Source organism: Chrysochloris asiatica, unplaced genomic scaffold (genome assembly GCF_000296735.1).
Source record: "Chrysochloris asiatica unplaced genomic scaffold, ChrAsi1.0 scaffold00034, whole genome shotgun sequence".
Taxonomy (NCBI): domain Eukaryota; kingdom Metazoa; phylum Chordata; class Mammalia; order Afrosoricida; family Chrysochloridae; genus Chrysochloris; species Chrysochloris asiatica.
Window position 1 is genome coordinate 2,915,122 of NW_006408552.1, and position 16,267 is coordinate 2,931,388.

The window sequence follows — 16,267 nt, forward strand, 5'->3', positions numbered from 1 at the left end:
AGGAGCCCCTGCCCACCCGTCACAGCTCTTCCGAACCACAACTGCTCCCAGTCACACACCACCGACCTGGGCTTGCCCGAGGGCGAACGGAGGAACGGGATACAACAACCCAAACCAACAACACAGGGGCAGGTTGTGGCTGCATCTTTCTTGTGTGAACATCCCAGCCAGAGCCGTCAGTCTGAGGAGTCAGGTATGGGCCAAGTACCCAGCAACTGCCCCACAGCCCCCAACACAGGGCTCAGTCAGGGTGGTTAACTAGAGGATGCTGGGAGTGCGAGGCGAGCAGGCCAGTGGGGGCAGCTCTGAGTGGTTTTGGCTCCCATGCAAAAAAGGCTAAACTCAGTCTGAAGGCCAAGGCCCCTGCCCCTCAGAGCTCGAGCCTGTCTTCCCTTTTTGTTTAATGCGGGCAAAGTCAGTGCTGCTGGTCTGAGATATATCTGAACTCCTCCTGGACTGGACTATGGAGTCTCAGTCTCACATCACTAACCAAGATCAGGGATTCTGGGAAGTGGCCAAGACGCAGCTGAAGAGTGTCCAACTGCCCCACAGGGTCAGGGGCTCCTCTGGCCTGCCTCAACTCCTCTTGGCGCATCCCACCTTCCTCTGCACACTGTGTGAAGATGGGAGGGTGACAGTCCTACGCCAGGTGGGGTTCCACCTCCTTCTCCCTTGTTAGTGAGACAGAAAATCAGCACAGCTGGGGCGTGGAGGGGGTGGGAAAGAGGCAGCGGCAGTGGTGCAACAGGGGGAATTGCAGTGAAGCTCATGCAGGAGGGGCCCAGGGCCCAGGACCCAGTGCAGCCCCAGGAGGGTGACTGTAACAAAAGTGCCTCCCCTGCCCCCCAGGGACACCCTGAAGCTGCTCAGCCTGCCATCAAACCCAGAGGGCTCAGGCTGACCACAGGTCAGTGGCCATCAGCCTGGGGCAGCAGAGCATAGAAACCAGAGGGAACAACAGCTGCACCCCTAGGTGCATCACGAGGGGAGGCAGATTGGTGCTGGAACCAGGAAGTCTGGGGAGTCATCCTGTCTCTCTCCAGGATGACCAAATCCTGTCACATCAGATTCCCCTGGTCTGAAAAGTGGAAACATGGTTCCTATACCAAAGGCTACAGCTGTAAAGGCGCGCACGCACACACGCACGTACACGCACGCACACACACACATGCGCGCGCAGTGGAAACATGGTTCCTATACCTATATACAAAGGCTACAGCTGTAAAGGCACGCAAGCGCACACACACACACATACACGCAGTGGAAACATGGTTCCTATACCAAAGGCTATAGCTGTAAAGGCGCGCGCGTATGCGCGCACACACACACACACACACACACACACACACACATGCTTCTAGGACCCCGACTCAGGTCACTAAGCTGAGAAAGCCAGATCAAAACCCCATAACCACTAGAACAAGAAGCCACCTTGAGATCTCGGATATTCTCCTCAGACAGACAGAAGTCTTGAGGACTACAGGCCAGTGTCCACATGAACCCCAGAACCCCATCTGCCCACCCTAGCTCCTGGCCCCCTCTGGTCGCATTAGCAGCCCACCGCGTAGCCCTTACTCTTACTCTGGCAGACTTCCAGTACCGAAGGTACCTTTCCACTCGCCCAATTCTCAAAGGTGACCACAACTAGATGACCACCAGTTAGCTGGCCTGTGTTCTTCCTGGGCAAATCCACGGGTCCCCTCTCCACCTCCTGGGTAGAGTAAGAAGGGTGCGCATGGAGCCCATCCCGACTGCTGGATACGTGAAACCCTGCCTTTCCCTGGGCCCCTCCTCCACCCTGGGGTGGGCGTCCAAGCAGCTGATGCACACAATGGCAGGAGTCATCAATCTGCCAGGTTGGGGCACCCAGCTCATGAGCGAACTATCTGAACAAGAGCACAGAGCACGTGATAAGCCAAGCCTGAGCCCAGGGAAAGCAGTCCTGAAGTCCTGCCCCTCTCACAATGTGGCACACCCATGAAGGCCAACTGGCTTTGAGGTCTGAGAGGCAGCTTCAGAGTCTAGCGTATGACCAACAAGAGGGTTAGCGCTCAGCTGCACCTCCCGAGGTCCTGAGCTCTCTCTTAGAGCAGGGCTGAGGTCATCAGGGAGCCCCTGGGGAGTAGGAGCCCAGACAAGGCTGGGGTCTTTCCTGAGATGTACACTAACCCTAGTGGATGGGGACAGAGTTGTCCCCCCTCTCCTGAGCCAGTGGCCGGCATAAGGCCTCGTCCTGCACTTTTGTGACTACAAAGTCACTGGGTCCTCGAGAGCAAGCCCCATGTTCAGATTATGCCAAGAAAACCTGAACTCTGGGTCGGATGTGGGAATGATCCCCCGGGGACCACCCCTGCAGAAGGCAGGAACAAGGGGCCAGAAGCCCATCACCCCAGGAGACCAAGGACAGAGAAAAGAGCCAGGAAGCTAAAGGAGGAGCCACCAAGGCAGGTGAGTCCGAGACAGCAAGACTGGAAGGAGGCTGAGCGAAGGTCAGAGTGCAGCGGTGAATGGGAACTACCTTTCATGGACATTTTCCTCAATCTCTTAACTGAGCTGTGGCTTTTAGAGGCCAGACAGGAGGCGGGAGGGCTGGCGGGCTGAGGCGCGCGGCTAAGACACACAGGGAATCCAATGGCTGACATCAGAACACTCGTCATGCCTACACGGGGTGCAAGATCAGACATGCAGAGAGGGGGAGAGATATTAAAAGGGGTCATTCAGCACGTATCACCAACAAGCCCAGCCGAGTCTGGGGAGGCAGTACGACTAGAGTCATCAGGACCCACTAACCTCCCTCCCCAGGGAAGCCAGTCACTCAAGGCGGCCAGGACTGGAGGTTCCCAGGTGTCAGCAGAAGCAACTCCCACAGCGCCAGGAGAAGCCAGTGGGCGCAATGCGTGGTGTCTTCCAGTGCCAGGGGCAGGGAGGGAGAGCAGAACGGACGGCGTGGAGGGGACAGCCAAGCTACAGAACTACGACGGGGCCATGGCAGGGTCTCCTGGGGCCCGTGCTGGTCACTCCATCTTGGCCATGGGAAGCTCATGGTATCCCAAGAGTCCCTCGGGAATGTCCCCACACTACATGTCCCTACAGTCCCCTAAACCTCTTCTTTGTTTCAGCAAAGGTCAGAGGCTGTGACTTTCTTCTTGGATCACATCAGCCCCCCAGCCCTGCCCAGTGATGGCCAGGCAAACCCCACAAGCCATTCTGGTGGGCCGGGGCGCTCAGTGTTTCCCGATACTCAGCCCTCCCAGGTCTTCACTGCCCCACGCTGAGCCTCACTCGGGAGTGCAATGCTCCTGTGAATATTTACAGCAACAGAAAGTCTGAGCTTTCTCCTACAGAGCAGCTGATGGGTTTAAACTGCCAATCTGTGGCAAGCAGGTCAGTGCTTATCCTACAGTGCCGCCAGGGCTCCATCCCTCAGTCACGTGGATGTCAAGATAGCAGACCACTCCTCTGGGTTCCTTCAAGAGCCAAGGGACACAAGACGAGCTGAGGACCCAACCTGCAGAAGGCCCTCAACCTCTAAAGCAGAGTCACTGCAAAGACAGATGGTGTCACTACAAAGTACACAAGAAAGAAGGACCTGCTGGTAACTGCTACGACATATGAAACAGCAAAAAAACGTATGTGCAGGTACATGTGTATGTATGCATATAAGGATGTGTATATATAGTTACATATATAAGGGAGTTATATATACACACACAAGGGAGCTTCAACAAGTGTCTGGAAAAACTCCACTGGCTTTCATTCCATTTGTACACGAGCTTTCTGAAGTCCTCTTGCATGTGTGCTTACCCACAGATGTATGTGCATATATGGATGTGACTGCAGACACTTACATCTGTACATAAAATAACACGCACCAAAACACCTCCCGGGATTGGCTTTCTGTGGACGTCTGGCTCCACCAGCATCATATAGTTCATAAAGTTACACCTACATCCTAGTTTGGGGAGTCTTAAGAAGAAGGAGTGACGAACTACTTCTGAATATTTAGTCACTGAAAACCTTATGAATAGCAGAGAAACACTGTCAGATTTAGTGCCGGAAAATGAGCCCCTCAGGTTGGAAGGCACTCAAAATGAGACTGGGGAAGAGCTGCCTCCTCAGAGTGGAGTTGACTGTGATGACGCAAATGGAGTAAAGCTCACAGGAGAAAAGCCCATGGGACCTTCATTTGCTGATGGGGCACAACTCAAAATAAAGAGAAACAGCTGTAAACATCCATTAATAATCAGAACATGGAATGTACAAAGTATGAATCTAGGAAAATTAGAAATTGTCAAAACTGAAATGGAATGCATAAACATCGTTATCTTAGGCATTAGTGAGCTGAAATGGACTGGTACTGGCCGTTCTGAATCTGATAACCACATGGTTCCTCTTACTTCAGACATATTGTCAGGAGGGACCAGTCGTTGGACAAGGATATCATGTTTGGTAACGTGGAGGGTCAGAGAAAAAGAGGAAGACCCCCAGCGAGATGGATTTGCAAAGTGGCAGCATCAATGGACTCAAGCGTAGCCACAACTGTGAGGTTGGCCCAGGATTGGGCAGTGTTTCGTTCTGTTGTGCATAAGGCAGCTATGAGTTGGTACCGATTTGATGCCACCCAACAACAACAACAGTGGTAATCTACGACACAACTATTGCTTTCCACTCACCGTGTGCAAAGAAGAAAGAAAGCAAAGACTAAAAAGATGCGTGTCTACAGGACAAACAGTCAACACAGATACGGCCACTGGCCCTGGGACAGAAGACCTAGACGGTGCCCAGCTGCCACTACCAGCTGGTCTCTTCAGGGCCACAACAGATGGATCCTGACACAGAAGTGTGCAATTCCTAACAAACGTCCTAAGACCCAGGCCTACTGCACTGGCTGAGGTAACTCCTCAAACCTCGAACCAAAATGCACTCTGAGGTTACCCTGTAGCTAAGTGACAAACTGACTTGAAAAACAGTACCACCCCGTTAAGTTCAGAGTCCCTTGAAAAATTCACCTACATGAAACTAAACAGTCAATGGTAACTTTAAAACAAAGATGAGATACAAGCAGGCAGGGAAGCTAGAAGAACGGCAACAGGACAAGCAGAGTGGGAATGAGGAGAATGCTCACATATTGTGAAGAACACAACCAGTGTCACTGAACAACTTGTCTAGAAATTGATGAACGGGGACCTAAACTGCAAACCATCACTGAAAACAATAAAATTTCATTTTTTAAAAAACAACAGGCCGAGAACAAGTGCTACTAGATATCCTTAGGTGGTAAGGTGGGGTGGGGCGGGGCTTACCCAGATCACTTTTAAGATCCACTTTGTTGTTGTTGTCTAGGGCTGGTGAGTCTGTTCTGACTCATAGGGACCCTAAATAGGGTTTCCGAGGAGCAGCTGGTGGGTCTGAACTGCTGACCTTGCAGTTAGCAGTCCAGTGCTTGTCCTACAGTGCCACAATAGGGCTCCAAAGATCCATTTAGAAAGGTGTGTATGAAAGCTTTATATTGTACACGAGGCCTGGCCAGGCAGATGTCCCAAGAGATGGGGTGTTTCTCCAGCTCGCTCAGAGGGCAGACAAGAGGGGGGCCAGGCCTGTTACAACCTTGGCTCCAAGTCCTCCACCACCAACCACCACACCCACCCACACACTCAGTACTGTGAGCACAGCACATGACCACACCAAAGGATGACCCACATGGGGCAGCAACTTTCTAGTTGCATCTTAGCTCACGTGCCTTTCTCTGCCCTGACAGAGGTTAATGGGTCTCCCTGTGGCCTGTGCAGTCCCCGTCTCCCCGTCTCGCCCTCTCTGTGGCTCTCTGTTCCCTTAGTTATGCTGTTGGCCAGTGCCCTGACCGTGGTCCATCCAGTGCAGAACTCCCACACTCCCATGGCACGCATCACCCTCCATCAGCAAAGGCCCACCACTCTTTTGAGTGCCCCCTACACAGCAACCTGCAGCTCCACCGTCTCCACCCAGGAACCCCCATCCCAGAGCTGCCACCTCAGCACTCGCGGAGTAGCAGAGGGGACTGCGAACAACCCAGACTGGTCACAAGACCGAGGTCAGGAGGCCGGCAGTGGAATCTGAGTTATCTGGCCTCAAGGAGGTCACTGAAACTCACTGAGCCGTACAGCCAGCATGCCCCATAGAGGGAAGATGGAGAGACTGGGACATGCTCTTGGGGGGGACCAGTTCCTGGAGGACATCGTACTTGAACAGTGGAAGGTCAACAAAAAAGAGGAAACCCCTCATCAAGATGGACTGACACCATGGCTGCTATAATGGGCCCTCCCCGCCTCACACACCAAGGATGACACAGGGCTGCTGTAAGACTCCACGGCACCAAAGAGATTCCGCAAATGTAAATGGGGTAACAGTATGTACCTCAGAGCTGTTGTTGGGCTGGAGGAAATGCAGGTACATAGAGAGCCCCCGAGTTCTTTCTCACTGGCGTCTTCACTACAGCACTGCCATCCCAGCTGTACCCAGCAGTCCCCTCTCTTCCTCCCATTTTACAACCAACCCAAGTCAGAAGGGTCTTCAGTCTGCAATGGTTCTGTAACCTACCCACCTCAGCCTACTGTCCTAGTTCAGGCCCTCACTGGCTCTAGTCCTGCCCCCCGCCAACCACCATGCCACTACAGTGACACCCCCAAACACAAACTCTGAGCTTCTTACTTCCTTTACAGTTTTTCAATGATGGGGGCTTACTCACTAGTCCATCTTCCTTTACACATACTCTCCACTGCCCATGAATTTAAAAAAAACCAAGCCTGACGAGGGGCCACGGAGGGGATCCCGTCCCGCTCCTGGGGCTCCACCGTCACCACAGGCTCTGCTTCCTAGGGAGTCCGCATGTTTCTGTGAGAACTCAGAGTAACCTGTTCCCCACTCCATACACAATTTCCTCCACTGGCCCCCAATCCACATGTACTCTCCCCTCCCGAAACCAAGTCCTGCCGGACAGTCTGCTCTTGAGCTGGAGAGCAGGTAACCTACCTGCAAGGGCCTGCTGGACCCTGCTGGGCTTTGGCATCTGCATGGGCACACTGGCAGGCATGCTGGCGGGCACACTCCCAGGGGTGATGACAGGACCGCCGGGGAGGGAGGCACTGGGGGAGAAGAAAAGAGAGCTTAATGTGGGGGGCCAGCTTAGTGGAGAGAAGAGCTAGAGGAATGCAGAACCCCGAGTCCTGGTGTGGTGCTCTTGGATAAGCAACGAACTGTTAACTGCAAGAAAGGCAGCTCAAACCCACCAGCCAGTTTCTTGGAAACTCTATATGAGGTAGTTACGAGTCAGGATTGACTCAGTGGCACTGAACAATAGGTTTCTTTGAGGTTTTACTTCCCATGGCTACAGCTCTGTGCACGAGGAAGGAATGAGTATCTGGAATAAGGAGCAAAAAAATCTAAATTTTACCACTTTCAAGCCAGAGAATCTGAGCAGTTACAAAGCTAGGCCCACAGCTGGGATAATTTACTAGGAAGACACTTCTGTGAAGTTCTACCCATCATGTCCTGAGTGAAGGTCAAGTTTGAGGGTTCTTGAGTAGGTGGCTAAGTAAAGTTGGAAGCCAGGCTCCAGGGAGGAAGAAAGGTGGAGGCAGCCAAGGAGCCACGCAGTCCTACTAGCTTCACCACGGTGGTAGAAGACCACTGCTGTGTGTGAGAATCCCCTCTCTTCACAACCTATCAAGAACAAAACTTTGGACTTCTAGCAAGATGGCAGACTAGGCAGACGCACTACACAGACCCTCTAAAACAAAGAAACCAGAGACCATATGAAACAGACACGGATGAAAATCCTGGAACGCTGAACTTCAGAAGGAAGATTAGAAAAGTGTATTGAGTGCTTGGTGGGAGGAGAAGCTAAGCAGGGACTGCCAGATGCAGCACCAACAATTTGTGAGTAGCTTGGGCCACAGAAGGCCTGGCGGAGCAGATCCACACAGGTGACAGGAGAGGTGTGATTCCTTCTTTAGTGACCAGAGGTGTGGCCAGTTCCCACTCTCACCCACTCCCAGCACACCCCTTACTCTGCAGCAGTTGTGAGGTGGTGCCTGGGTTCGCTGGGATTAGCTCTAGACCTACAGAGCACCTGCAGACCAGCATTTAACCAGTCACCTTACCCCTAGCTGCCCTGTGGTCCTAACAGACACTGAAACCAGCTCTATCAGGGGCCTCTACAAACTTTTGGATCGAGGGCCTTGAATACAGATTAACACCTAGGTCTATAGGAACTCTACCTCAGGCCAGGAACTCTGCTGCCACATCCCGCCCACACCCACCTCCTGAGCTCCTTGGTTTGCAGAAGCCGCCCCCACCCCCACCCCCACCAAGTTTTCTCAAGGTCCAAGAGCTGCACTGTTAGCTTGTTTGCGGGCTTGGTGTCTTCCTTTTGTTTTGTTTTGTCTATCTTTCCATTAACTTGAATTTTACCTTTTATATCTCTGCTTTAGTTCTCTTCTTCTATTTCTCATCCTCCCTCTCCCCACCACACACTCTCAACTCTCTTTTCATCTTCCCTCTCCCTGCCTTTTTCCAAATATTTTTTTTTTACTTTCTTCCTTTTATTTCCTCTTTGTTTTTCTATCAGCTCCATTTCCCTGTCCTTCTTTTCTTTTTATTTATTAAGTGGTTTTAAAATTTTCTTCCCTTTATTTTCTCTCTCTTTTTTTTTTTCTATAGCTCCATTCCCATGGTCCCTCTTTTGTGTAGATTATATTGATTTTCTGGTTGATGCCTGTTTTTATTTCTTTCCGTTTGTTGTTTTCTCTTTTCATGGTGAGTTCCACTTGTTTATTCTGTTTTGTTATTGTGTGTGTGTGTGTGTGTGTGTGTGGTGTCTCTTTCCTAACTGAAGGCGACAGCAATCCTGTCTGGAAAGTGCAGCCGGAACTACCTGGCAAGAGGCAATAGCAGCTCCACAACAGACAGCAGCCATCACGAGCCAAACCCACCCACTGCCCTTCTCTAACTACAATCCCAGGAGACCGTGGTGAGAACGTGAACCACCATCATTAAATACATGCACAACAGCCCCACAATGTTCCGACACAGACAATTTTAGCTAACAAACAAGAGAATGGCTCAAACAGATGACCAAGATGCAGAGCTAAAAAATGATTCTGAGGAAGAAAAGGTAATGGAATTAATTGAGAAAGAATTCAAAAGAATGATAATTAGGTACTTACAAAGCAAGCAAGAACAAACTTTACAAGAATTCAGGAAAACGCTACAAGGACAGACAAAATAAATGCAAATTTTGAAACAATTCAAAACCTGTCATTAGAAATCCAGAAGATTAATACTAAGAAATGGACAATACATTGAAAGGGCAAAGGAGCAGATTTGAAGCAATAGAAGCCCAAATTAGCAAGCTTGAAGATTTCTCAGTACTAGTATGCCAGAAGAATTTTTAAAAGAATGAAACAAATCCGAAGAAAGCCTAAGAGTTACATGAGACACCATGAAGAGGAACAACTCACTGGTGACCAGAATTTCCCAACAGGAAGAGATAATAAAAAGCACAGAGAAGACCGTCCCCGAGCTGCTGGAAGAAAACTTCCTAACATCATGAAAGACAAGAAGATAAACATAAGTAGCTGAACAAACCCCCCAAACAGAATAGACCCCAAAAGGAAATCACCAAGACATATCATAATCAAACCTTCCAAAAGCCAAAGATAAGGAAAAAAATCCCAAGAATAGCTTGGGAAGAACAAGAGGTTACCTGAAAGGAAAATCAAGACTACGCTCTGATTTCTCAGTAGAAATCATGCAGGCAAGAAGGCAATGGGAGGACATATACAAACCTCTGATAGAAATAGCTTGCCAAGAATCATGTACCCCGCAAAGCAGTCCCTCCAATGCAGCAGTAGAATGAAGACATTTGCTGACAGATGAACTGAAAGGAATTTGTGATTGTTGCAATAAAAGCAGCAGTGCGTGCACTCAGTGTAATAAGAGGCGTCGGGGTGTAGTAGAAGGAGCATGGAGTCAGAAGAACCAGGTCCTGGATCGTCATTGATTTGTTATGTGACCTTAAGCAAATCATCTGACAGGACAGAATGGCCTGTCTGTAAAACTGGACAGGTATCGTACCCAGAAGATTCCTTATAAATCAATCTTGGAGGGACCAGCCTTTGGTCCCAAGCTCAGCACCTGTTTGTCATCCTCATGGGGTTCATGAAGAAGGCGGCATTGGTACCAAAGATCAGAAGAGTTGTGGGGTGGCATCAAGAACATCAAACCATAAGAAAGCAAAAGGTCATTAAAAAGACAGGAAAGAAATAAAAGACCAAAATGGATGTCAGAAGAGACTGAAACTTGCTATGCAGTGTAGAGAAGCTAAGGCAAATGGAAGAAATGAAGAAGTAAACGAGCTGAAGAGAAAATGTCAAAGGGCAGCCTGAGAAGACAGAGTCAAGTATTATAATGTGCAAAGACCTAGAGTTAGAAAACCAAAAGTGAAGAATACACTCAGCATTTATCAAGGTGAGAAAAAAAAGAAAAAATTCAAGCCTTAACTTGCACTATTGGAAGATTCTAACGGCAAAATACTGAATGATGCAGACAGCACCAAATGATGAAATGCATGCAGAGAAATGGTCAATGTTCTACCACCATTTCAAGAGGTACCATATGATGATCAAGAACCGATGGTCCTGAAGGATGACGTCCACGCTGCACTGAAGGCACTGGAGATAAACAAAGCTCCAGGAAATGATGATATAAACGGAATTCTGTCAAAAAACTGATGCAGCACTGGATACACTTACTTGTCTATGCCAAGAAATTTGGAAGACAACTACCTGGCCAACTGATTAGAAAAGATCCTTATCTGTGCCCATTCCTAACAGAAATGTTTCAACAGAATGAGGAAATCACTGAACAATATCACTGATATCCCATGCAAGTAAACTTTTGCTGAATATAATTCAAAACTGGTTGCAACAGTACATCAACAGGGAACTTCCAGAAATTCAAGCTGGATTTAGAAGACAAAGACATGGAATCAGAGATACCATTGCTGATTGTCAGATGGATTTTGGCTGAAAGCAGAGAATACCAGAAAGATGTTTAACTCTACTTTATTAACTATGCAATGACCTTCAGCTGTGAATCATACCAAACTATGTATAACATTACAAATAATGAGTATTCTGGAGCACTTAATAGTGCTCATGAGGAACCTATACAAAGTCCCAGAGAAAGTCATTCTAACAGAATAAAGGGACACTGAATGGTTTAAAATCAGGAAAGGTGTTGTATCTTTTCACCATACTTATCCAGTCCGTATGCTAAACAAATAATCCAAGAAGCTAGATTATATGAAGAAAAACATGGCATCAGAACTGGAGGAAGGCTCATTTACCAACCGGCGATATGCAAATGATACCACTTTGTTTGCTGGAAGCTAGCTGCAAGCCAAGTGGACTTGAAATGCTTATTGATACAAATCAAAGACTATACCCTCAGTATAGGAAAGTATGAACTGCACCTCAATGTAAAGAAAACCAAAAAAACCTCACAACTGGACCAATAAATAACATCTTGATAAAAGAAGAAAAAATTGAAATTGTCGAAGACTTCATTTTGCTTGGATCCACAATCAGCACTCATGGGAACAGCACGGAATCAAAGGTTGTATTGCATTAGGCAAATCTGCCACAAAGATACAGTTTGAGGGCTAAGGTGCGCCTGACCCAAGCCACGATACTTTCAAATGCCTCATATGTATGAGAAAGTAGGACAATAAAAAAGGAGAACCGGAGCAGAATCGATGCAACTTGAATTATGGTATTGGAGAATACTGAAAGTACAATGGACTGTCAGAGGAGCAAACTAGTCTGTCTTGGAAGAAGTGCAGCCAGAATACTCCTCGGAAGTGAGACTTACGTCTTTCATACTCTGGACATGTGATCAGAAGGAACCAGTTCCTGGAGAAGGACATCATGCTTGGTAAAGTGGAGCATCAGTGGAAAAAGAGGGAGACTCCCAACGAAATGGACTGACACGGTGACCCCAAGAATGGCTCAAACGTAGCAACAAGTATAGTGATGGTACAGGACCTGAAGTGTTTAGTTCTGCTGGGTCCGAACTGACATAATGGTACCTAATGACAACATTTAGCATGTAATCAGGATGGATTATACTCAACATAAAAGAAAATCCCTACAACTGGACCAATAAGCAATATCATTTCAAACAAAAGTTACTGAATTTGTCAAGAATTTCATTACGCTTGGAGCCACAATCAACACCCATGGAAGCAGCAGTCCAGAGATGAAACCAGCCATAGCACTGAGCACATCTGCTGCAAATGACCTCTTTAAAATGCTCAAAAGGAAAGTGGTCACTTTGAGGGCAAAGATGTTTCTGACCCAAGCCATGATATTTTTAATTGCATCGTACATATGTGAAAGATGGAAAATAGACCAAAGAAGAATTAATGCACTGGTATTACAGTGACAGTGTAGAATACTGACTAGATCAGGGACTGCTACAATGAACAGATCTCTTGGAAGCAGGACATGTAGAATCTTCCTTAGAAGGGAACATGGTGGGATTTTGTCTTATAGACATGAGACATGTTATCAGAAGGCACCAGAGCCTGGAAAAGGACATGATGACTGATGGAGGGTCAGCCAAAGAGGAAGACACTCAATGGGATGGGGTGGTACAGCAGCACCCACAAGAGCTCCCACATGGCAATAGTATAAGGCTGGTGCAGGACCAGGCAAGAACATGGTAAACACTGCCCAGTGATGTGACTCATGAATCCACTGTGAGTCCGTGCATGCGGAAAAAGAAACTTGTAATATCCAGACCAACTTTACTAAAAATACTAAAGGGTGTTCTTCGGGTTAAGAACCAGCAACAGCAGACAACCACCTGAGGCTACCACACATAACACCACCACCCAGAACGCAACCCAGCTAAGTTGTTGTTAAGGGCCATCGAGTAGGTTCCAACCCATGGCGACCTTGTACAGGGTTTCCAAGGAGCAGCTCGTGAGCTTGAACCACCAACCTTGTGGATCAAACCGATTTTGCAGTCCAGCACATTAACCCATAGCACCACACCAGGACTCCAGATATAAATGTATTTAAAATAAAACAAACTTACAAAACTGAAAACAGGGAACAAGTAACATCCATTTATAATGAAGTCAACTTGTGGTACTGTGGGTTAATGCACCAGACTGCAAAGCCGTTTGGACTGCAAGGTTGGCGGTTCAAGCTCACCAACTGCCCTTCAAAAACCCTATACAGGGTCTCTATGGGTCAGAACCGACTCGAAGTTACTTAACAACAACAACATAAAGCAAAAAGAGGGAATAGTGTAGCTATGTTGTTGTTGTTAAATGCCACCGATCTAATTGGTTCGGACTCATAGTGACCCTGGATAGGGTTTCCAAGGAGCAGCTGGTGGGTTTGAACTGCTGACTTTGTGGTCTGCAGTCCAGTGCTGATCCTACAGCACAGCATCAGGAGTGAGTAAAGCTATAGAATTTTTTTTTTTTTTTTAATGTTTCATTGTGAATTATGTGAAAAAATATGGAACGTTTCACGAATTTGCGTGTTATCTTTGAGCAAGGGCCATGCTAATCGTCTTTGTATCGTTCCAATTTTAGTATATGTGCTGCTGAAGCGAGCACTAGCTATAGAACTTTTAAATGATGAAGAAGTCAAGCAGATTTCAAGACAAAACAGACTATTTTAAATACGGAAAAACTAAATTACAGGGTAACTTCAAAGAAAATTAATGCACCTGCACATCAAAATGGAAACGGAAAACCAGAAAGATGTAGCTAACGTTAACATAACAGAAATCAACAAAATGAACACAGTACAGAAAATTATGTGGAAGTAAGAAACCAGCAGCGCCACAAAAAAACACACACAGCAAAATGACAGCCTTCGATTCACACCTATCAATAATTACGCTGAAAGTAAATGGATTCAATGCACCAGTCCAGAAACAGAGCAGAATGGATCAGAAAACAGATGCTTCAATATGCAGTCTACAAGACACATCAAAAAGATGGAGACAGCCTCAGTGCCCTTCATCAGAAGACTGGCTAACCAAACTTTGTCTGCACACACAATGGAAGACAACACATGGCTGAAGAGTGACATATGAAATCTGTGAAGCACCTCACGACAGGGATGAATCTACAGGACTTTATGCTGCGTGAACTAGCCATTCACAAATACTGTATGAGATCAATGTTGAAAAAAGTTAAGAAAAGGTTTTCTTGATAAAAGAAACAATGATGGTAATGGGTGAGTGGGAGAGAAAATGATTCATGGACTAGAGGATGGCTGTTTTTGTTGTTAAGCACTGCAGAGTTAGTTCTGGCTCACAGGGTAGACACGTGTTAACATGTGTGACAGGGCAGGTGATATACAACAAGAGGGAGGTGAGCAGAGGAAAGATGAAGGTAGTGGGAGACACAGGGAGGAATGCAGTGGTTAAAGGTAATTTAAAGGTGAACAGAGGTAAATACTGTTAACTGATGGTACGTGTAAATACTGTTAAGTGATGGTACACGGAGGGGACTGCAATCATTGTAATGAAGCAAAGTATAGTAAGGTTTGCTGAATGTAAAATTGATCTGCTCTGTAAACCTTTACTCAATTCACAAGTTAAAATAAAAAACTATGAAGAATAAATCTGTGAACCCCTGAGATTGTGGGCCTTCAGGCCTGGCACTGAACTTGTCAAGGTTCTGGAAGATGAAGACAGAGGAACTGCCACAGACTGGAGAGACTGAAGAGACGTGGCATCTGGATGCAACGTGAGATCCTAGACAAGACCCTGAACAAGATCTTGGGACAGAAGGGTACACTGGAAAAACTGGCAACAACTTTCAAACAAAACAGGCCTCTGTTTTTGTCAATAGTGTTGGACCAATGCTGATTTTCTGACTTCAACTGTTTAATACCTACAGTTATAAAAGGTGTTAACATGGGAAGTTGGGTGAGGGATGTACAGAAATGCTCTATACTTTTAACTTTCTATACGTCTAAAATAGTTTCAAAAGCAAGCTTTGGTTCTGGTTTTTAATGGGTCACCATGAGTCGGAATCAAGTGACAGTAACTGGCTTGCCTTTTTTTAAGCCACCAAGAATGCCCTCGTTTTGAGGAAGCTTGTGAGCTCTTCTTGTAGGATTGTCTTCAGAGACTGAGTGCTCAGAAAAACTTTTTTACAGCTTAAAGCTTCCCACCCACAGTGTTCTTTCCTATCACTGTGGTGAAGTCTACATTCAAGAAATTCATTTGATTTTACAGATGGTAACAAGTGCATGCCTTTATGGTTTAAGAAGGCACCTGATGTTGGACAACAGTTGGCAGAAGTGCCCAAGCCCTCCTCCCAGTCCCTGCCCATATTAAAGACAATGACGTTAACACAAGAATTATGAAATCCTTTCCAATAGTTCTGTACTGGATCGCCCCCAGGACAGCACCCAGTCCAGAGCTAGGGACAGAGAAGGTGCTCTGGGGACCTGGAGGGTGGCTTCAGGCTGCTGAGCTACCCTCAAAGCTAGCAAATTGTCAGCAAATTGCCGGCTGTCGCGTTCTGGCATGTGGCCTCTGCAGGCAGCACCGGGTCCTACGTGTCACCAGCCACAGGTCACAGCACCCACCGATTCTCATTCAGACCAGGAAGGTTCACTCTCAGCTGGGGCTGAAGCTGCTGGGGCCCAGGCACAGTGTCTGGAGCAGACCAACATGTACCTGAGCACCCAAATGAACTGTTTTCTTTCAAGCTTGTAAGTGTTCCCACCAAGTGGGATGACCTGTGTGGCCAGGTTACCCAAATAGCAGCTTCTGGCCTCCTCACTTCCCCCGGCTCAGAGGGAAGCGGAACTGGATCTGGGGTTGTCTAGGGTGCAGGAGAAGCGGCTCCCCAGGAATGCCGGGGCTTAGGTTTTACTTCCTCTAAAAACGGTTTCGCTTCAGGTAAGTATCTACATTTACCAAAACGAAAAAGGAATGTGGATCACCTCTGGTGAGCTTTGCAATTCTTCAGCTTCAGTGAAGGCAGGTGCCTTGGTGGTCAAACCCACCAGCTGCTCCATGGGAGACAGATGTGGCAGGGCAGTTCTACTCAGGGCACTGAGGGGGCAGGGGACAAGTGACGGAATCGAAGCAGCACCGGGCCCCTCGGGTGTTCTTCATTTCCCCTTGGTCTCTGGGCCCAGTCCCCAGTCTGCTCCAGCTCAGGCCTCCCACACAGACTCCACAG

General features: G+C 47.7%; 1 protein-coding gene across 2 annotated transcripts in view; it reads right to left on the reverse strand.

Annotated features, from left to right (window-relative positions):
• The window catches only part of DTX2 (deltex 2, E3 ubiquitin ligase), a 46,158-nt gene that overhangs the window by 8,278 nt on the left and 21,613 nt on the right, over positions 1 to 16,267 (reverse strand). The window contains exons 5-6 of one of the 2 annotated variants that reach the window (XM_006859678.1): positions 7,009 to 7,121; positions 2,519 to 2,659 (exon numbers count right to left, since the gene is read on the reverse strand). In XM_006859678.1, coding sequence (XP_006859740.1) covers positions 2,519 to 2,659; positions 7,009 to 7,121 — 254 coding nt within the window. The remainder of the gene's footprint in view (positions 1 to 2,518; positions 2,660 to 7,008; positions 7,122 to 16,267) is intronic. The other variant, XM_006859677.1, reaches the window with a different exon arrangement.